Below are 20,868 nucleotides of genomic sequence, written 5' to 3'. Positions count from 1 at the left end.
ATATAGTCTAATTACAAAACTAATTGCACAGATGGAGTCTAATTCGCGAGACGAATCTATTAAGTCTAATTAGTACATGATTTGACAATGTAGTGCTACAGTAACCAGTTGCTAATGATGGATTAATTAGGCTTAATAGATTCGTCTCGCGAATTAGTATAGGGGTTCTGCAGTTAGTTTTATAATTAGCTCATGTTTAGTCCTCCTAATTAGCGTCCGAACATCCGATGTGACACTCCTAAAGTTTAGTACCTTGTATCCAAACACCCCCTGAGGGCAACTGCCTGAATCATCATTCTACACGAGTGACGACGACGGCAGTCGAGGTGCCGCACGGTACGGTCCAGTACAATCCGTTACTTCACTTCAGGAGGCGACTGTTTTTTTTTCCCTCCAACCAAGGGGGCGTTTGGTTCCCTTTGCTTATTTTTAGCACGTGTCACATCGAATGTTTAGATACTAATTAGGAGTATTAAACGTAGACTATTTACAAAACCCATTACATAAGTGGAGGCTAAACGGCGAGACGAATCTATTAAGCCTAATTAATCCATCATTAGCAAATGTTTATTGTAGCAACACATTATCAAATCATGGACTAATTAGGCTTAATAGATTCGTCTCGCCGTTTAGCCTCCACTTATGTAATGGGTTTTGTAAATAGTCTACGTTTAATACTCCTAATTAGTATCTAAACATTCGATGTGACGGGTGCTTAAAAATAAGTCAAGGACCAAACCAGGCCCAAATCTTCAAGAATCTTTTTTTGTTGACCACCGTCCTCTTTTTTTTTCTTTTTAAATCTACAATACAATGTAGAGATATACGAAGATGCATAGGGCTGAGTGCCCCAAGCATTAGCCGGCCGGAGGAATGAAAACCGTTGAAGTTGGTGAGCTACTGGTACAGAGGACAGTGGCCAATTATGGAACTGGATGTGTAGTAGCTTCATCCATTCCTTCTGATCGATCTGATGTCTCCTCCTCTTACTTTGATCTCAAGCAAAGCTGATAACTGTCGCCGCTGGTACGTGTACTACGTGTTACATGATCCGACTCTTATCTGCGGAGACTCTGACAAAAAAAAAAGGGGTCATTGTCTTCTGTGAAAGATTCTCATCACCTCGTGGACTCGCGGTGGACTAGTCATGAGTGCCAAAATTTTACTCTACGGTGTCAAGTAGTAGAATATTGTGTGCAACATACCATATGCTAGACGATTCCCTTGCAGTGACAAAAGCTTCCCAAGCGAAACAAATATGCATGCAGCAGTACCTTTTTGCAGCACAAGACAAGGGCTAAATTACTAGTTTAGAAGAATACAAGTACAGTTAACATTTCCACCGACCATTGTTCAAGGATAAAAGAAGTGAGCATAAGAGGTGTGTGTGTGTGGGGGGGGGGGGGGGGGGGGGGGGGCGCAAAAATGTAAAGCATGAGGGTGTAGTCTCTGAATATTTGCTTGGGAAAAAAAATGTAAAAAGGATCAGTGTCAGACTATCAGAGAGATCATCTATCCACATGGCCCGTGCAGGGGCGCCAAATTAGCATCATGACACATGTACACACATACAGTTTGGACTCGGACATGCTGTAACATAAAACAAAGGCAGCAAGATTGCAGCGGGATGCAAGCTTCACGTGGCTACCACCTACTGTGTTTTCATCAGGCCATGACTCATGTGCCCCTCACCTCCTAAAGTTGTTGGGAGCACAAAGAAAGAACAGTCACCAGCCTGTAATTTCAGAGATCACACTTACAACTATTACTGAATAGTGAATTGGAACTGCTAGTCATAGTAATTAGCATCAAAGGTGTTTAGGATTGAAGCTGGTAATTTGCACAAATGCAGGGGGTGTTTAGTCTTAAATCACTTAGGGGCTGTTTGGTTCCAGGGCTAAACTTTAGCCCCTGTCACATCAAATGTTTAGATACTAATTAGGAGTAAACATAGACTATTTACAAAACTCATTGCACAGATGGAGGCTAAACGGCGAGACGAATCTATTAAACCTAATTAGTCCATGATTTGATAATGTGCTGCTACAGTAACCATTTGCTAATGATGAATTAATTAAGTTTAATAGATTCATCTCGCCGTTTAGCCTCCATCTGCGTAATTAGTTTTATAATTAACTCATATTTAGTCCTCCTAATTAGCCTCCGAATATTTGATGTAACATGGACTAAACTTTAATTCTAGAATCTAAACACCCACTTGGGAGATGTGAGCTTGTATTGTTTTTGGCGCGGATCCTGTCCAAGATGCAGCATTTTCACTTGGGAGTTTGGGCCCATCAAGGTGATATTCATTCAAGGACCAATGCAAGAGATGGGATGGGAGGTTATCTCAACAGCATTTTTTTTTATAATTAGTACTTTTATCAACACTTTAAAAAAAGTTTCAATCAGAAAGGAACCATTGGCCTAGAACAGTAGGGCTTGGAAAAGGACCCATGAATCCTGCATTCCTGTCAAAATCAACAGCAAACTTGTTCTTTTCTGTAAACTAAAAGGCATGAACCTTGGATGTTACATTTCCACCATTGAGTGTGACTACGTACCATAATTCATCAATTTATCATCCATGGTTATTAATGGGTGATTTATTTATCATTCATCTATTTACTTTTTTTCTTCTTTTTGCAAGGATATGAGCTTTTATTGTCAGCAGTTTTGACTAGCAACCAAAAAGGGAATATAGCAACTCTCAATCGCCAAGCTATGTGATTTTCAGGCACCGCCTCAGTGCTGACAAAAAGAATATGCTTTTATGAGCATTGAACATTGAATTTCGACAGTATAACGTAATTACTTGAAAATGTTATTTTTCACCTAAAATTCAATTTGATTATTTTCCTCTAGAAATAGGTTAAGTATCTTTGCCATTTAGGTTTAGTTACCACCTTGCTGCTTGATCGTATTTCCTTGACTGGCCCGGTCAAACGCATGAAAACCCGGTCAAAAGCAAGGTTGAGATTGATGGTTAACAGCTCATTGGGAAGAGTCGGTACACTAATCTACTCCACTGGTCATCAATAAATAAATTACAAAAGACATGTACATTTGGATAGATCTGCTTTAGCATACTCAACACAATAATCAAATCCAATCAACACCTAACAAAAGGAACACGAATAGACTAATATACTTTTCGTAGGATAAAAAAATGCAAATCATTGATTTGAAGACATTGAATCAAAATTTAACCCAAACTTTAGAAAATCCGGTCAAAATGGCATCAACGATTATTAGCTACAAATCGACTTTTTTTACTTCTGTTACTGGCTTATTGAAATCCAAAATAAATAGAAGGAAGAAAACGCCACCTGGAGAAAATCGTTTTTTTAACATACTAGGTATTATGACAGCGGAATCAACTGATGAAAAACTAAAATCTTGTTTCGGCAAAAGATCCTAGTCCAACGTACTCATCCATCCCAAATTATAAGTCATTCCAAGAATCTTGGAGAGTCAAAGTATCTCAAGTTTGACCAAATTTATATAATAATATAATAATATTTATGATGTCATCTAAGTATCATTAGATTCTTCATCAATTATATTTTCATAGTATACCTATTTGATGTCATAAATCTTTATAATTTTCTCTATAATTTTGGTCAAACTTGAGATGCTTTGACCCTCTAAGATTTTTGGAATGCCTTATAATTTGGGATTATAATTTAGGATTTGGGATTATAATTTGGGATGGAGCGAGTACATTTCTCCCTGAGTCCTGACACTCTGACAGCTTAGACATGGCAAACAGCTTGAGCGCGTCAGTATTACGAATTTGAGCTGCCTCCAAACAAAGGCAACGATAAAAGGGAAAAGGTGGAGAGAGAAAGAGCGAAGAGGGGGAGGCCATTGATAGAGACCACGAGCTGTTCTAGAAGTCACCGCGCTGCAGCTCAGGGGGGCCTGCTCCCTGGATCTCGCCATTGCCATTGCCGCTGCCCCCTACCTACTGCTCTGCTCCTACACCCCTAGTCCTGCAGGTGTTTTGGATCGCATTGCTTCGTGCTTGGATTTCCCGTCTGCGTGTGGGACAGTGTGAGCACCCCCTGCCTCTTGATTCGTCTCTGCGGTTGTGTTTCTAGAGCCACTGCTTTTGTTGCTTCATCTGGTATTGATTGATGGAGTGGTTTGGTGTGGCTTCCTGCGAGAAAGATTTCATTTTGATGGTCTGGGCGAGGTTCTTCGGCTTGATTTTGGCAGCTAATTAAGCAGTTGCAGTCTGCAGATACCATTTTTCTTCAAGTGTCCGCTCTTATTGGATTTCTGAAGTACTCGCAGATTATCTATCAGTCGCGTTGCCTCCTTGTTTCTGATTATCCGTTTGGTGTTTCAATCTTCTGTGCGTTTTTTTCCCTTTCGTAGGGTGAGAGTCAGAAAGATCTCGTTTTGATCTGCTAAACAGCTGCAATTGTATCTCATATTGTTTCAGTCTCCTCGAGTAAAGATCTCAGGGCGGTTTCTCCAAGATTTGCATCTGAATAGCCTTTGTCTCGATGCTATTGTCTGTTTCTGCGTTTTTTGCTCCTTGTGGCCGGCATTTATTTCTTTGGCTCTTCGTGCTGCTCTCCTGATCTGTGCCAAATTTTGACAACCAGTCCCCTACTGTCTGTCTTTTATTCTGATACCCAATCTGCTAGTTGTTTAGATTTATATTCAGTTCAATTGTTCGAGCAATTGGCAACCCGCTGAACTTGATATTGGCTGGGCTGTTGTTCAGAGGAATTGGAGATGGAGAAGAGGAATTGCCCTCCATCGCCATCACCAAGGTCGACTGAGAAGTCTGGAAGAGAATTGAGATCCGGGGAGGCCAATGGCGGTGCAAATACAAATACCATCCCAAAAGGTGATAAGGAGAAGGGTGTCAATGTGCAAGTCATCCTTAGATGCAGGTGAAGAGGGCTCACTAGTTTTAGTCCGTCAGTAAGTTCCTTGTGATTTTACTTCTGTTCTCACAATTTGTAATTTGATAAATTCAGGCCCTTGAGTGATGAAGAGACCAAATCAAATACTCCAGTGGTGATTTCGTGCAATGAGCGCCGTCGAGAGGTTGCTGCCACTCAAATTATCGCCAATAAGCAGATTGATCGAACATTTGCCTTTGATAAGGTACTAGATCACCTTCTAGTATCACGTTATTATGAAATTACCTGAGTTCTTAGTTATTTGATACTTCAAATTCACCTAGTGTTCCAAATTTTATGTGTGCAAGTTTTGGCTAAAATTGAGTGAACTTTTTTTTAATTATTTTGGTTAGGTCTTTGGCCCATCATCGAGGCAGAAAGATTTATTTGAACAATCAATATCACCAATAGTAAATGAGGTCCTTGAGGGCTATAACTGCACTATTTTTGCTTATGGACAAACTGGTACTGGGAAAACATACACAATGGAGGGAGGGGGAACAAGAAAAGTCAAGGTAAACATTTCCTTATTCATGCCATTCAAAGTTGTGTCTTGGATCTGCATATTTGTTATTGTTAACTAGTTCTTCTAATGTCTAGAATGGTGAACTTCCGACTGATGCTGGAGTTATCCCAAGGGCTGTAAGGCAAATTTTTGACATTCTTGAGGCTCAGTGCGCAGAGTACAGCATGAAAGTCACCTTTCTTGAGCTTTACAATGAAGAAATCACTGATTTGTTGGCAGCTGAGGAACCGAAATTCCCTGTTCCTGAGGACAAGACGAAAAAACCTATTGCCCTTATGGAAGATGGCAAGGGGTTTGTTTTTGTGAGAGGGCTCGAAGAAGAAGTTGTGTACTCTGCTGGAGAAATCTACAAGATTCTAGACAAGGGTTCTGCAAAGAGGCGCACTGCAGAGACATTGCTGAACAAGCAAAGCAGTAGGTCGCACTCCATATTCTCAATCACAATTCACATTAAGGAATTGACTCATGAGGGTGAGGAGATGATCAAAATTGGGAAGCTTAATCTTGTCGATCTAGCTGGTTCAGAAAATATATCACGCTCAGGTGCTAGAGATGTGAGTAACTTCTGAATTTCCTGTTCATAGATTAAAAACATTCAAAAGTACCCCCCTAATCTTTGAGATTCAACGAAGCACTTTTGATATTGAATCTGCATTGCAGGGTAGAGCGAGAGAGGCTGGAGAAATCAACAAGAGTTTGCTCACGCTTGGTCGTGTTATTAATGCTCTAGTTGAGCACTCTGGACATGTCCCATACAGGTAATTCTAAGGAAAGTCCCCATGGCAGTTTTAATTTTAGTAATCTATTGCTAAAGTGAACTTATATGTAAATCTATTTGTTTCAGAGATAGTAAACTGACAAGATTACTGAGAGATTCATTGGGAGGGAAAACAAAGACTTGCATTATTGCTACAATATCACCTTCAGTATATTGCTTAGAAGAGACACTGAGCACACTTGATTATGCACACCGTGCAAAAAATATCAAGAACAAACCTGAGGTTTTCATCTTTGTGTTTTTCTGGATATTTCATGGTGCTTCATTGTTTCAGACAGTAGAAAGTTCACTAACTTGTGCTTACCGTTAAAATCAGGTAAACCAAAGGATGATGAAGTCTGCTATGATAAAGGACTTGTACTATGAAATTGACCGTCTCAAACAAGGTTCTTCTCCTTGCAAGTTTTTGTACCTTGAAGTGATAAGTATCATACATCATCTATTCATTCGGTCTCCAATATGTCTTCAGAGGTATTTGCTGCAAGAGAGAAGAATGGTATATACATTCCAAGAGAGCGCTACCTCCAAGAGGAAGCTGAGAAAAAGGTTTATCTTGATTTTCCAGTTAAACCCATATTTGGATTTGTTCAGATGAAGTGAGCCTAGCTTTATTTTATATATCATCATCATCTCATCCTTTTCAAATTACCTTTGTCACTTAGGCCATGACAGAGAAAATTGAACGACTGGGAGCTGATTTAGAAGCTAGGGATAAGGTTAGTTGTTTCAGCATATGAAAACAAGCAATTATGTTACTATGACTGAAATGTAAATTTTCTGCTAAATCTATGACCAGCAACTGGTTGAACTAAAAGATCTTTATGATGCTGAACAACTTTTAAGTGCAGAATTGGGAGAAAAACTTGAAAAGACTCAGGTACCCTTCTAGTCTCAGTCATATGGCTTCACATTATCTCAGCAAATATGTTTCTTATCACTTCCACCATCTCTTGATTGTAGAAAGACCTGGAGGACACCAAGAGTGCTCTGCATGACCTAGAAGAAAAATACAATGAAGCAAAGTCTACTATTAAAGAAAAGGAATATGTCATATTCAATCTTCTAAAATCAGGTTTGTTAAGATAATGTCTTATCATGTTCTGCCCATTTACTTTATTGAGTTTTTTTTTTTGCTAAGTTTAACTATGCAGTTGATATCCAATTTACAACCTTTCAAGGGTTTCATGGTTCCTCCATGCTTCGTTTTAATAATCAGTCCCATGCCCATTTAATGCTTTTACAATCATTCAATAACCCTCCTTTTTGTTTTTCCTGCAGAAAAATCACTTGTAGACTGTGCATATAACCTTCGTGAGGAATTAGAAAATGCAGCAGCAGATGTTTCTGGGTTATTCTCCAAAATAGGTTAGGGATCTTAACTATTTTTTGAGGCCAGGGAACTTAACCTGATCAACTCTATTTTCTGACTGTCATGGACTCGGTCTCACTTCAGTGGACACTATTCTTGACTACTTGTAGAGCGTAAAGACATGATAGAAGATGGGAACAGATCGCTCGTACAGAGATTTAGGTCTCAACTGACCCATCAGCTGGATGCCTTGCATAATACCGTCTCCAATTCTGTCATGCAACAGGAGGACCACCTTAAAGAAATGGAACATGATATGCAATCCTTTGTGTCTTCGAAAGATGAGGTAACTCAATCTCTTAGTATATTTCTCGCCGCCTTAGTTAATTATGTATGAAATGATATGCAATAGTATTTATTGATATGCATCAGTTACCCATTTTTAGGCAGCACAAGGGCTCAGGGAGAGTGTTCAAAAACTCAGAGTCCTGCATGGTTCAGGTATTACTGCTTTGGATGGTTTAGCTGGAGAAATCGACATGAATTCTCGGACAACATTCGAGAGACTAAATTCACAAGTACAATCACACACATCAGCCCTAGAAAAAGTAAGCTCATCTTATTTGGACCAACGTGGATGCAGTAGATTTTGCAGCATTTCTTATGGTTCTTTCTGTTTACAGTGTTTTGGAGGAATTGCTTTGGAAGCAGATAACTTGTTAAATGAGATCCAGTGCAGCCTAGCGAAACAAGAAGAAAGACTAGCCCATTTTGCAAATAAGCAGAGGGAGGTCTGTATCTGAACTTGGAATCATTTGCTGTTCTCCTAAGCCACATTTTCTGTTCTAACTTCTGTTGTTGGCACAGGGACACCTGAGAGCTGTGGAAGCATCACGGTCCATCTCTAAGATCACCTCTGGTTTCTTCCACTCGCTAGATGTTCATGCATCTAAACTCACCAGTATTTTGGAGGACACACAAAGTGTGCAAGATCAACAACTTCTTGACCTTGAAAAGAAATTTGAGGTGATTATTACATTGGCTATGCAGTTCATCGGAGGATATGATTTTGCGACATAATATAATTTTATTCCTTTTAACAGGAGTGTGCTGCTAATGAAGAAAAGCAACTTCTAGAGAAGGTGGCGGAGATGCTTGCAAGTTCCAACGCACGGAAGAAGCAGCTGGTAAGGATTATCCATTGGCTCCCTTGTTTTGAATCCATCTGATTAATGTAATCTAGTATATTATGTCCCATGAAAAGAAATAGTGTTCTGATGGATGGATGACCTGAACTACCACTCCACTGATACACACTGTTGATCATGGGCATGTATTGCAGGTCCAAACAGCAGTAGGTAGCCTTCGAGAGAGTGCTGTAAACAGGACAAGTCACCTACAGAAAGAAATTTCGACGGCCCAAGACTTCACCTCGTCCGTGCGGGAAAAATGGGGCTTTTACATGGAAGAAACCGAGAAGAATTACATTGAGGATACCACTGCAGTTGACCGTGGAAGGTCTTGCTTGGCTGAAGTGCTCGTAGAATGGTTAGTAAAGCATCATCATGTGATGGTGGTTCCTTGTGTTTGAGAATGTGGATGTTTTGAAATTTGATATTCACTTGGAAATTTGTTGCAGCAAGGTGAAGACAACCATGGGTGCGCAACAGTGGAAGAATGCAGAGGACTCTCTTTTCAGCCTAGGCAAAGGAAATGTGGAATCTGTAGATTCTATAGTCAGGTATCAGAATAGGAACCGACATGGCAAATATTAAAATTGTCGAATTTGAATTGAATGGTACGCAGCCAATATGTGTTGAAGTGTTGTGTGTATGTTGACAGGACTGGAACAGAGGCCAACCAATTGCTGCGTTCCAAATTGTCGTCTGCAGTATCGTCGACTCTTGAAGATATAGATGTTGCAAACAAGGCGCTCCTTTCTTCCATCGACAGTAAGACCACACTCTGAAACTTGACCTACCAAAGTGCATCGCATAGCATGGACAATTCCTTTTTTCTTACGACAAATTCCTGCCATCTCAGGCTCATTAAAGCTTGACCATGATGCATGCGCAAACATTGGCGCGATTCTTACCCCATGCCACGGGGAAATGAGGGAGCTGAAGGGGGAACATCACCACAAGGTTGTGGAGATCAGTGAGAACGCCGGGAAATGCCTCGAGGAAGAGTATTTGGTGAGCAGTCGAGAAAAGCAACAGATTGTTAGAAAATGCATGTGCTCTTGATCTCCAACTGACGAAATCGCTGCTGTACCTTGAAAATTGACAGGTGGATGAGCCGTCGTGTTCGACACCGAGGAGAAGGCAGATCGACCTGCCAAGTGTGGAGTCGATAGAGGAGCTGCGGACCCCGGACTACGATGAGCTTCTGAAATCATTCCGGGAGTCGAGGGGTACCTGGAAGCAGGCAAATGGAGACACCAGACATTTGCCAGAGGCAACGCTGGAACCTCTCGTAGGAAGAAATTAGATTTACGAAAAGCTTGTACAGAGAGAGAGAGAGAGAGAGAGAGAGAGAGAGAGAGAGGCATTTGTTTAGATTACCCTTTTTTTCCATATTGATGTTGATAGTGGTATTGGATTAACTGCTGTTGCTGGTTGACGAGTTGTTTGTTCCTAGGGTGGTCTGATTGTATAGTGTGGCATATACCTGCTATCGCATCGTTGAATCTGATGTAATATATGCTAGGGTTCATCAGGTGTCGTCAGTTCTGTCACTCTGTCAGTGGCTACATGTTAGTTCTAGATGGCGTTAGTCGCTCTCATTCGTATGGTTGCCGTAATAAAAATGGGAGGATTTGTGACACATAAAAATGCTGCATTCATCTGTAATACTTTCATAACTACATACTTTACCACAATTTGTTTGTTTAAACTAACACAAGTTATTTGCACTCTTGTTTAACAGTGTAAGCTAGAGAAGAAATGCCACCAGACGGTAGTGGTCGGTTCGCTGGCTGCTCTTCCAAAGGGCATCGATGTAGCATGGTAACAAATCATTACAGAATTTCTGGCAGCTGCTTCTCTCAACAGAAGAAATTAAAATTACCTCATTAACGACATTCATATGTGCGGGCTGATGGGAGATTGGGGACTCTACTGAACTTTCTATTCCATTTCATCCGAACATGAACACACAAATACATGAGATGCCTAACAACTTCAGATTAGAATTGTGGCACAGCAGCTGCACAAGCCCACTAGAAAAGAAAAGGAGTAGTAAACTACAGAAGCTCTTTTAAATTATGGCAAGAATGTACAAGCTATCTCAACTACAAAAGATTGATTTTGGCAGAGTCGAGGCCTTGTATAGCGGTGCTTGCTATGGTGTTCATGTCCATATATATAGCAACAAGAAGATGACTCATGTCCATATATATAGCAACAAGAAGATGAACACCGCTTTCTACCCTGCAAAACAGAGAAAAAGCTGTCACAATGGGGTTCATGGATGAACGGACAGCAGATTTGTATTGTCCAATGGTTAAAAGACGAGTGCAGTTATCAGAATATTTGCCAAAACAATTAAGAAGCTAAATGGTACAACTGAATAAAAACTGGAAAAGGTATTTAAGTGACAGTGAGCGCGATGAGGACGGATGCTATCAGAAATGTGCTTCCCACACTTGATCTAGTTTCACGAGCTATTTGTACTCATGACTGGGACTTGAAACTATAAGGTGTCCCTGAAATTGCTTCAAGCAACACTAACTAATGAAATATATTAGAATGAAGCCGGGCTACCACAACCTACTAAGTGCAGCCTGCACAATGGGGTATCACACATATAATTACGATATAGGAATATCACATCGATGCTAACTTTATGTAGGAATAATACAAATCAAGTGACATATCAATAGAATGGTCTCCCTCTATCAATGAAAAATCTGTAACCAACATCTGAAAAGAAAGTTGCCTAGTATTTCACAAACCATTGCTATAACTACGGGCCACATTATGATAACTGCAGACCAAAACCAGTAAGCATTGCATTTGGCATGTTAGTCAAAACATGACAATTTCATTGTAAAACAGACTGAGCTGTGCCAGGAAAGCATAAACCATCTTAGCATTTCTAATTTACATTACTGTAATGTAAAAAGAGAGAAACAACACTAAAAATGAAACAAATTCTCCTAATACTAGCCAATTGCAGAACTAAGAATAGATGACACAGGTAAAATGTGATTTCTGCCGAAATTACCTATGCTGACACTTCAACACATGCACAGCTGATTGAACCATGACATATCATTATTCATGGAGAGCATCCATGCTGCTGGTGTTCTCAGGGAGTGCTGTGTTGATTTTATTCTGTTCTGGATTGTCATCAGCCCTGCTGCCTGGTTTTGCATCTACTGAATCTGAGCCACCATCATTTGGCCTTGCATCAACGTAAACATCTCCACCAGATTCTTCATGATTTTTTGTTGATGGAACAGCATTAAGATCAGGATCACCCTCCATGCCACCAAAAGATGGATTCTGAGTTGCATGATCTCCCTCATCGTTAGCTTCTCCTGATACTGAAGGATCTCCATGGTCTGTCTTTTGCTTTTTTGCATTGTTCGCCGAAGGGGTCCCAGTGCCATCATCATCAAAATCATCGTTTGCTGCACCTGGCTCTGCAGGATCAGAGGGATCTTTCCTCGGTCTCTTCCATTTTTTCGTAGATGACGTGCCATCATCCTCAAAATCTTCCTCCTCCCTACCCCTGTGTAGATAGGTCCACAATTTTTTGTCATTATCATACAGTACACAAGGGTCACGTTCATAGTGCAAGCGATCAAGAGCACCGCTGACAACTTGATTAATAGCAGCCTCTTTATTGGCTTCTTCATGGTTCAGGTATTGTGAATCTCTGAGCAGTGTGCAGACATCAGCTCTAGTTCCAGTTCTTGCAGGCAACCTAGAAGCAGCATCTCTTACAAGACAGAGGATAGTAACATGTGGCGGACGATCAGGTAAGAGCATGGGGTGACCCCTAGCTTTCGCAGTGGGCTTTCCACCACCTCTTCTCAAGGGAGCAACTATAGACTTCTCCCCGTCAGCAGCAGTATAGCAAAAGGCTCTATCAGGTATTGAGTACCTCAAAAATTCCTCACGCTGGAAATATGCCCTTGCTTCATCTGAGCTTGGGCTTATTGTGTTCAGACTTTTCTGGGCTCTAAGCTCCTTGAATCTTTCCTTCAAATCCAAGTTTGCAGGATTTGGTGGTGGAGGTGGTGGAAGGGATCCTATCTGCTTAAGGGTTTCCTGACCACTTTTCAGCCAATTAGAAAATGCATCAACCAACTTCACAAGCATCTTGTGTGGTATACACCATGCTTCCGCAGAAGTTTCTTCATCAGGATCATCATATGATGAAACATAAGGTATTGGACCAACCCAAAACCAACTTTTGTTTGCCTTTTCATAGGCAACTAGTGCTTTCCAGCCCTTTGCTCCTAGAGGAGCTGTTCTAGATGATAGTACCTTCAATACTCCTCGAACTAAATCCTGGAGGGGCTCCTGAGTTTCAAGTATCCTAGGATCTCCAGGATTTGATCTAATTCGATTGACAATCTCTTGAACAGTCAGTGCCGGTGAATTGCTCTGTGCAGCCTGCTCTGCAGCACTGGCATCTGCACCCTCAAGAACCTGCTGAGTTTGTTCTGTCGTATTTTGTTCTTGAGGTGTTTTGCTGTTCTCTTCATTGTTGAACCATTTTTTGCCTTCCTCTCCATCAGGCTGCTTCGCTACTGCTGGAGTATCCTCAGCAGGAGAGACCATAGCCTTCTTTACGGCAGTTAAAAGATGTACAACGGAGAATGAAAAGCCAGTATGTATAGTTGGTGATATCGGTACATACTTCTTCTTGGGCTTCTCAATCTTCTCAGGCTTCTCCAGCTTCTCAGGCTCTACTGCTACAACATTATTTTCTGGCACATCAGCAGCGGGTTCTGCTACAGTAACTGCATCTGTGGTGCTCTCTGGCTTCTTTTTGCTTTTCTTCTTCGAGCCACCGATGTTCTCGGTCATCTTTGAACCAGATGGCACATGCTCACTTTGCTCATCCTGGCTAGGAACTTCAACTCTTCCTTTTGTTTTTTTGGACCCAGAGCTGCCACTTACTCTTTCAGTACCACCAAAATCACCATTAGAATCTTGGACTGCACGATCTGACCTACTGGCAAGCCTTTCACTCTCTGTTAACCTGAATGGATCATTGGCATTTTCATTGATTTCATGCACTTCAGAGTTATCATGAACATGCGTTTCCAAATTTGCCATCCCTTTCCGCTTCCTTTCACCACTTGCTGATGGAGGTTTCATGACATCACTAATCTGTTCCGTCATCTTCACATCCACATCACGTAAATAACCAGTCTCTGAAACCTTTCCTTTGAATCCATTGCTCCGAGAGGGTTCTAAATCTGCATCAGCAGTAGGATAACTCGTTTTGACCACTTTAGCAAGCTTTTTTGACTTTTTGGCACCATGTGCTGGTCTATGAAACCCAGAATGGTGATGCTCTGGCTTCCGTTCGAGAAAATGCACGTCCCCACCACCTTCAAACTGTTCTGATGAATCAGATTCTGTCTCCTCACTTTGAGAATAGACAGCATTGCCCCTGGAATGCTTCTGGCCAATCCTATCAAATTGGCTGCTGGGTTTACCTGCCATCTTCACCTGTGATATCTTGCTTCTAGGGTCAGACCCAACGCGAGTGTCGTTAGCCTGTTGCTCAATGCTTTTATAGGACTTAACCTTCAGACCATGGCCAGCTTGATCTTTCCTGCTCCTGTAATCACCTGCCAACTTCCCCTTTTGCCAGTCATCTAAGTGACCAGTGTGAGTACCAGCTGTCCAGTGCATCTCATCACCTGTTAGAGCTTTACCCTGCGCACCTTTTCCACCTTGCACCCAGTCTCTCTCCGAGTACCTTGCATTCCTTCTGGTTTCAAAATATGGAGGATCATACGCTGCTGCTAGAGTGACTCCCTGATTAGCACTGGGATTCCTGCCATAGTAGTAAGGAGAAGCAGTATTGTCATCATGGTAGTTGTTTCCATACAGATTGCCATCATAGCTCATAGTCAATTCCTTCTTCTTCACTGGCTTTGGCAGCAGCCTCGGAAGCCGAGTTCTTGACGAATCCTGTTCATACCCTAGCTCCTCCGAGTAAAGTCCGTCAATGCTCCTGTGAAGCTTCCCTCTATGCCCGCTCGAATCATATCCATACGCATTATCTCGATGAGAAAGCTCAGCGAGTGACATTGCAGAATGACGGCCAGATCCACCCCCATACTCTTCATCCACTCCTTTCGGCATACACACCCGCAGCAAACCCTTAGATCTCTCCTTCACTAACTTCCCTGACTTCTTCTGTCCAATCTTATCTAGCTTCAGCTGATTTAAGACCTTTTCCCCAGACTCCCTGCTCTCCGAATCAGTCTCTGACGCAGCCTGCCGAGCCGAAGCCAGAGCTTTTCTCTGCTGCTGCTGCGCCTTCAAAGTGTCCAACATCCTCAGCCTCTCATCAAGGCTGTACCCCTCACGGCCCTTCCAGCAATCCTTGATCTCCCGGAGGCCCCGCACCATTGAGTTGTGGTAACTCTGCAGCCAGTAGTAATGCTTGCGCCGCTCCGCGAAGCGGGTGCCTCGGCGGTAAAGGTTGATCCTGGGGTCGCAGAGCCCCCCTTTGAGCCGCTCGAAGAGGGCGGCGAGGGGGCTCCCGAAGTGGAAGTTCTGCCCCCCGAGGAGCTCGACGAGGGTGCGGGAAAAGGTCTCCAGGTCCATGTCGGGCAGCAAGGCGGCGAGGCTGAGCCGCTCGTCCTCGCTGAGGAGGGTGTTCCAGGCGTCGAGCGAGAGCACGTCGCGGAGGCTGGCGAGGTCGTAGAGCTCCAGCGGCACTGCGAAGCTCTGGTCCCCGACCTGACACATCTCGGCGCCAGGCTCCCCGAGCTCCGTGACCTCCAATTCGTCGGACCCCATCCCAGAGTCCCCCCCCTCCTCCTCCAGCTCCAGCTCGTCGTCGCCGCCTAACTCCTCCTCCACCTCCTCTGGCTCCTCACCTCCGCCGCCGTTCTCCTCCTCCTCCTCGCCGCCGGTGAAGCCGTCGGCTCCGGACTCCTGCGACGGCGTGGCCCGCGACTCCTCCTCCTCGTCCTCCGTGGCCTCCGGCGAGCCCTCCCCGCCGCCGTCAAGCCTCGGGAGCCGGACGCCGGGTCCAGTCCTCACGATCGCCATAGAGTCTCCCGCCTACACCGCCGCACCAAAAAAAGACACGGCAACAAAGCCAACCAGTTAAAACCCTAGCCCCCCAATCCACTCCATTGCCAAGAAGCAACAGGGAGGAAGGAATCGAGCGGAGCGCAAGAACGAGCGGGAGGAAACTCACCGGAACCACCCGGGCCTCGGCGGCGCGGCGCGGATGCGGGCGCGGCGAAACCCTAACCCTAGCGCGCCGATTCGGACGGGACGGGGAAGGGAAAGGGGGGGAGGTGAGCGACGGGGGTGGGGGCGGAGGGTAAATAGTGGGTGGGGGAGGAAGACGACGGCGACGTGGCGCGCGCGGGAGCCGTCGGATCCGGGGGGAGCCGCCGTGGGGGTGGGGTGGCGGCGGGCGGGTGGGAATAGCGCGCGGGGGCAGGGGGCCGGGCGCAAAAGTGTCCTCGTGTGCTGCGGAGGAGACGGAGGGGAGGAAGAGGAGGGAGCCGAGCCGAGAGGAAGGGGAAAGGCCAAGAGCGGGCGAGCGGGCGCGGGGCCCGGTAGCCCGGGTAGGCTGGCAGGTGGGTCCCGGTGGCCCTCCTCGCGGGTTCCCGGGTTTGCGCGGGAACTTAAGCATCGCGTGCTTTGTTTGGCTGATAATAATTTGGGAACTACGGTTCACACGGAGCAACCAAGCACGTCAACCAACACAAAACAAGCCCTTCGTAAAAAAATATTGTAGGCTACATGGTTTTGGCAAGCATTGTACTTGTTTTTATTTTTCTCAATGACTCGAGTTGCTTATCTCCTTGGCCACAACTCGTATGTCAACACACGCTGGTATACTCCTCCATCGAAAAGAAACGAAACCTCAAGTATCTTCTTTCTTTATCGCCTTTCTCATGTATATGGCATGTTTGCTTAACAACAAATTGTTGCATCTAGAACGTTTTTTCGTGGACATGTCTAAAGAAATAGGAGAAATGCCCACACGAGGAAAGTAGCCTACTGTGCCTAGATCAAATTCATGTGAGGGCAGAATAAGATAGTTGAACATATCACCATGGTTAGAGGTCGTTGGATCAAGATCATTCAAAAGAAGATGCGAATGTGTCAATAAGGATTACAAAATCTTTTTTATAAAGACAAAAAGGGTTGAGAGAAAGAGAGAATGTACTCAAATATCTCGATAGATTAACTAGGGACACTTTGGAGAATGGATGGGGTAATTGATTGCGTCCTTAGGCTAAGAGATCATTTGACAAAATACTGAGCGACAATGTTCTCTTCTGTGTTATGATTGAGGGGGAGTCCTATATGACTTCTAGTAGTTGTATAAACCGTATGGCTATAAGGCCCACGAGGGCCCAATTACGTGTAGACAACCAGGTAGCACAGCAGTCAAGCAGCGCCAGCGTCAGAGGCCCAACGCACTAGTAGTAGGACGGAGGAGGATAGGCCGGTGGCAAGTAACATACGTAAGCTTTCTTTTGCTTTGTTTTCTCTAATCCATGTTAATGATTCATTGTTTTTGTTAAATATTTATGATCTCGCATGTTCAACATTTTAAACTACTTGATTCAACATTTAATAAAACTAAGTTCAACAATTCTAATAAACTACTTCAATATTTTCATATAAAATGTTGAAATAGTAAATCGAAATTGTTGAATGAATATATTCAAAATGTTGAAATTGTATATTCAAAATGTTGATTCTTAAAAAGACACAAAATATATTCATATTCAATCTTATTTTGTTGTATAAATTCTAAATAACATAGTGGGAAATGGAATCTAAAACGTATTTACGATTTGAAAGAAAATTGAAACCAAAGTTTCAAAACCAAAGGTCCGACGGCTGCTAGTCAGGTGGCAGCATCTTTTCCTTCTGCGGGCAGCGCCCGCCCATATGCTGGACAGCTGGCTCGCGCGTTTCGTAGTCGTTGGATGTATACTTTTGCACGGATCTCAAAGTGGAAGTTATATAAGAAAAAAACTTCCGGAAGGTTTGCAGAGCCCATCGAAAGCCCATGAGCGGCAGCAGAGCAACAGCCCAATGAAAGCCCATGAGCGGAGACAGACCAAAGGCCCAACCCTTTCTCGCCCCTAAACCACCAATTAATCCTTCGCGCCAAATCTGGACCGTTGAGCTTTCGTATCAGACGGTCATCTCCGCCGCAGACCATCCCAATTCACAGTATCTCCAACCAATCCATGCCCGCCGCCGCCGCGACCCCCACTGCCGGCGGCGACTGGACCGTCGTCCGCCGCCGCGGCCGCCGACGAGGCCAGGCCCCACCCACCGCCTGCCACCCCGACGCTCCTCCGCCTCTCCCCGTGACCCCAATCCCCTGGTCCCCCTCCGACCACTCCCTCGACCCGGCCCGCGTCTCCCGCCTCGTCGCCCGCGCCCACGCCGCCATCTCCCGCGTCGCGGCCTCCCGCCTCTACCGCCGCCTCCTCCTCCCGGACTCCCCGCTCCAGCGCCGCCTCGCCGTCCTCGCCCCCTCCCGCCTCTCCCTTCTCGGCGTCGGCAGCTTCGATTCCTCCCCCGCCGCGCGCGCCCAGCTTGCGCTCGCCGCACTCCTCCGACGGGACTTCCTCCCTGAATCCGCCTCCGCGGACCTCTTCGACCCCGTCCTCTCCGCCGTCGAGTGCGCGGTCGCCGCAGAGCTCGGGTTCTCCGTACCGAGCGTCGACGACGGGTGCCGCCGCCGCGTGGAGGAGCCCACGCTCTTCTACATGCCCCACTGCGAGGCGTCGCTCTACGACGCGCTCCTCGCCGCCAACTGGGACTCACCCGCTCAGCTCCGACGCGTCTGCGTACTCGGCAACAGCTTCCGGCGGTACGCCCTCCAGGCCGAGGACAACCGCTCGGGCCCCGCCGCCAAGGCCGCGCACGTCCTTGCGGTCGGGCGGTTCGCGTGCGAGGAGCGGGTCGGCGAGACGGGGGATTTGGATGACGACGATTGTTTCGCCCGCGCGTTCAACGAGACGAGCTGGCATTTCTTCGAGGTGGACGACGACGTCGACCTGGCAGCCTCCATTGCTGGAGGAAGGTAATAAGTGCCAAAGCTCTGTTCATTGAGCAATTGTGAACTTGTAGCTGTATGTTTGCTTTATTGGATGCAATGTCGATCAAGATTCAGAATTTGAATTTTACCGACACTATGTGGATCTCTAGTGGATGCAAAGTTGCATATTGGCTGATATTTTCATGATGCTGCTTGGATTAGTAGGCCAAAGGTTCACATCAGGTTCGGAGCAGTGGCACAATTCTTTAGCAGTGATCAAGATCCAAAATTTACATCTTGACAGTATCTGATCCTTGATTGGATGCAAAGTTGGACGTTCATTGGCCAGTTTCTGCCTAGATATTCAAGGTGCGCAATAATCACTGGCTACACACTCTGATGTGAGTTTGGTAAAAATAATTTGCAGAAGTCCTGTGCAATATGCCATTTTGATTTTTCTAGCCTTTGGTCTGTTGTACAAGCCCACCAACATGTATGTGATAAAATCATAACGTGTCTGTACCGATAGAATCTGAAATAACATTCCTAGCACTCTTGCTCTAATCACTCCATATCAAGATTTCTTATTTGTCTTTGCAACACAAATTAGGAAAAGGGTGTTGTGTAAGCCAAGCTGCCAGCATTCGAACCATTATGGATTGCTGGCAGTTAGTTATCTTTATCTTCTAACTTTTGCATTTATCCTTCAAGGACATGAAAAGTAGTATGAAGCTTACACATGTCAAAACCGAAACATATTATCTGGCTGGCGAGCCTGATGAATCTTGATTTTTGTTCTAGCCCTTGTTATTCAATGAAAAATGGCAATGGGGTTCTTTTTTCTTAAGGCAAGAACACTGCCTAAAGAGGAAGATCCTTGCTCCTGGCAAAGTCTGAGTACTGTTAACAAACTGAAAGCCGCAAAAGAATCCATCTGAAAATGGGCTGATGCAAAATATGAAGTAAAGGTTACATCAGTTAGAGCTCAAGCTTCTTGATAGCACTTCCAAAGGATAAGTGCCGACTGGGGATCAGCTTCTTGTCATGCCAAACACCAGCTTCTTCGGATTTAAATCCTCTGTGGTGAGGTTTAAGAATATCAGTGTCGTTTGTGGACTTGTTTTTCGGAATGTGTGCTCTGCTGCTCCTGTCTGTCCAACTGTCCAAGTGTTTCATGACATGTAGATATCTTAGTGTTAAATCCTACCAGCTGCTCCTTTTGGAAAAAGAAAAAAAACTTGCACTTATTCTCAGTGATGTTTTTCTGGATCATATTTTGGGTTGAATGAGTGTAGGATATCTTGGGGTGTGTTGCTTTCCTTGGCCTTGTTTGAGTGGACTGAGTTTTTGTTCTGGCTAAGTATTTTCTGCTTTCCATCATTTGTGTCTTCTTACAGTACTGTCAGGCATGGCAAGTGAAATCTTTTCCCTGGGTTCAACTGCTAGAAATACTGATCATATGAATTATGATTTCTAAACTACACATGTAAACATTTTGATTTCTTGTGATCACTAGGAGCTTGCCTTGCTCTCGCCAGTAACTGAATACTGGAAGTGAAGTGGTTGCGGCGATGGTTTGCTCAACCAGATTACGAAGGATCCAAACATTTGCAAGCATTTTGATTCAACTGAGTACCTGGACAGTGGAAACATACTCCAGATATTCTCCAAACTGACAAGCTGATGTAGGATCTTGCTTGGTAGAGTTCCGTCTGATTCTCTGGAAGAAGTAATTCTATGGCTGAAAGTGATTCTCTTTGATTCTCTAGCGTAAACTCTTAAAATCAGGATATTCTTTTTGATTCTCTAGCATAAACTCTTAAAATCAGGATGGAGAATCACTTCACAGAATCAAGAGAAGTTACTTTTTTCAGCTCCCAATCTCTTCTCTCTAAAAAACTGTTCATTTTAGAGAATCACTTCACAGAATCATCATTTCTCTCTAAAAAACTGTTTGGCAAAGCTTTTGCTGGATTCAGCTGAGAATCAACTCTGGAAACTCGGCCAAACAAGACCCTGCTATTCCGTGGCATTTTGCTGAACTCACCTGATCGTAATTGGAATAATCTGGTGGAAGAATATCCGTGACTCTCGATTATCC

The 20,868-nt window shown here is 44.2% G+C and overlaps 3 protein-coding genes across 5 annotated transcripts; 2 read left to right on the top strand and 1 right to left on the bottom strand.

Annotated features, from left to right (window-relative positions):
- Positions 1 to 3,833: 3,833 nt before the first annotated feature.
- Positions 3,834 to 10,253, top strand: LOC117849585 (kinesin-like protein KIN-5A). The gene is made up of 23 exons (XM_034731183.2): positions 3,834 to 4,056; positions 4,739 to 4,910; positions 4,998 to 5,127; positions 5,276 to 5,437; positions 5,523 to 6,002; positions 6,109 to 6,206; positions 6,293 to 6,449; positions 6,543 to 6,612; positions 6,696 to 6,772; positions 6,889 to 6,942; positions 7,023 to 7,103; positions 7,187 to 7,298; positions 7,505 to 7,591; positions 7,706 to 7,881; positions 7,982 to 8,143; positions 8,219 to 8,326; positions 8,403 to 8,561; positions 8,639 to 8,722; positions 8,878 to 9,083; positions 9,175 to 9,276; positions 9,378 to 9,487; positions 9,579 to 9,730; positions 9,825 to 10,253. Exons 2-23 carry the CDS (start codon positions 4,750 to 4,752, stop codon positions 10,023 to 10,025), a joined length of 3,129 nt encoding a protein of 1,042 aa, XP_034587074.1. The 5' UTR covers positions 3,834 to 4,056; positions 4,739 to 4,749; the 3' UTR covers positions 10,026 to 10,253.
- A 397-nt stretch (positions 10,254 to 10,650) lies between these two features.
- LOC117849584 (uncharacterized) lies at positions 10,651 to 16,094 on the bottom strand. The gene is made up of 3 exons (XM_034731182.2): positions 15,942 to 16,094; positions 11,763 to 15,802; positions 10,651 to 10,966 (listed from the first exon to the last, which is right to left on the bottom strand). Exon 2 carries the CDS (start codon positions 15,788 to 15,790, stop codon positions 11,813 to 11,815), a length of 3,978 nt encoding a protein of 1,325 aa, XP_034587073.1. The 5' UTR covers positions 15,791 to 15,802; positions 15,942 to 16,094; the 3' UTR covers positions 10,651 to 10,966; positions 11,763 to 11,812.
- Positions 16,095 to 17,585: 1,491 nt separating this feature from the next.
- LOC117847324 (protein SENSITIVITY TO RED LIGHT REDUCED 1) lies at positions 17,586 to 20,648 on the top strand. 3 transcript variants are annotated; one of them, XR_004638598.2, is made up of 3 exons: positions 17,592 to 18,812; positions 18,990 to 19,136; positions 20,284 to 20,648. XR_004638598.2 is itself a non-coding variant. In XM_034728514.2 (2 exons), exons 1-2 carry the CDS (start codon positions 17,968 to 17,970, stop codon positions 20,306 to 20,308), a joined length of 870 nt encoding a protein of 289 aa, XP_034584405.1. In that variant the 5' UTR covers positions 17,586 to 17,967; the 3' UTR covers positions 20,309 to 20,648. The 3 variants fall into 3 exon arrangements, 2 of the variants coding, with proteins under 2 accessions (XP_034584405.1, XP_034584404.1); XM_034728514.2 differs by lacking the exon at positions 18,990 to 19,136 and having other exon boundaries at positions 17,586 to 18,812; XM_034728513.2 differs by lacking the exon at positions 20,284 to 20,648 and having other exon boundaries at positions 17,593 to 18,812; positions 18,993 to 19,567.
- Positions 20,649 to 20,868: the final 220 nt, after the last annotated feature.

This window comes from Setaria viridis, chromosome 3 (assembly GCF_005286985.2).
Source record: "Setaria viridis chromosome 3, Setaria_viridis_v4.0, whole genome shotgun sequence".
Lineage (NCBI taxonomy): Eukaryota > Viridiplantae > Streptophyta > Magnoliopsida > Poales > Poaceae > Setaria > Setaria viridis.
Note: the sequence above shows the minus strand (reverse complement) of the source record. Positions and strands in the feature narration are given on the sequence as shown.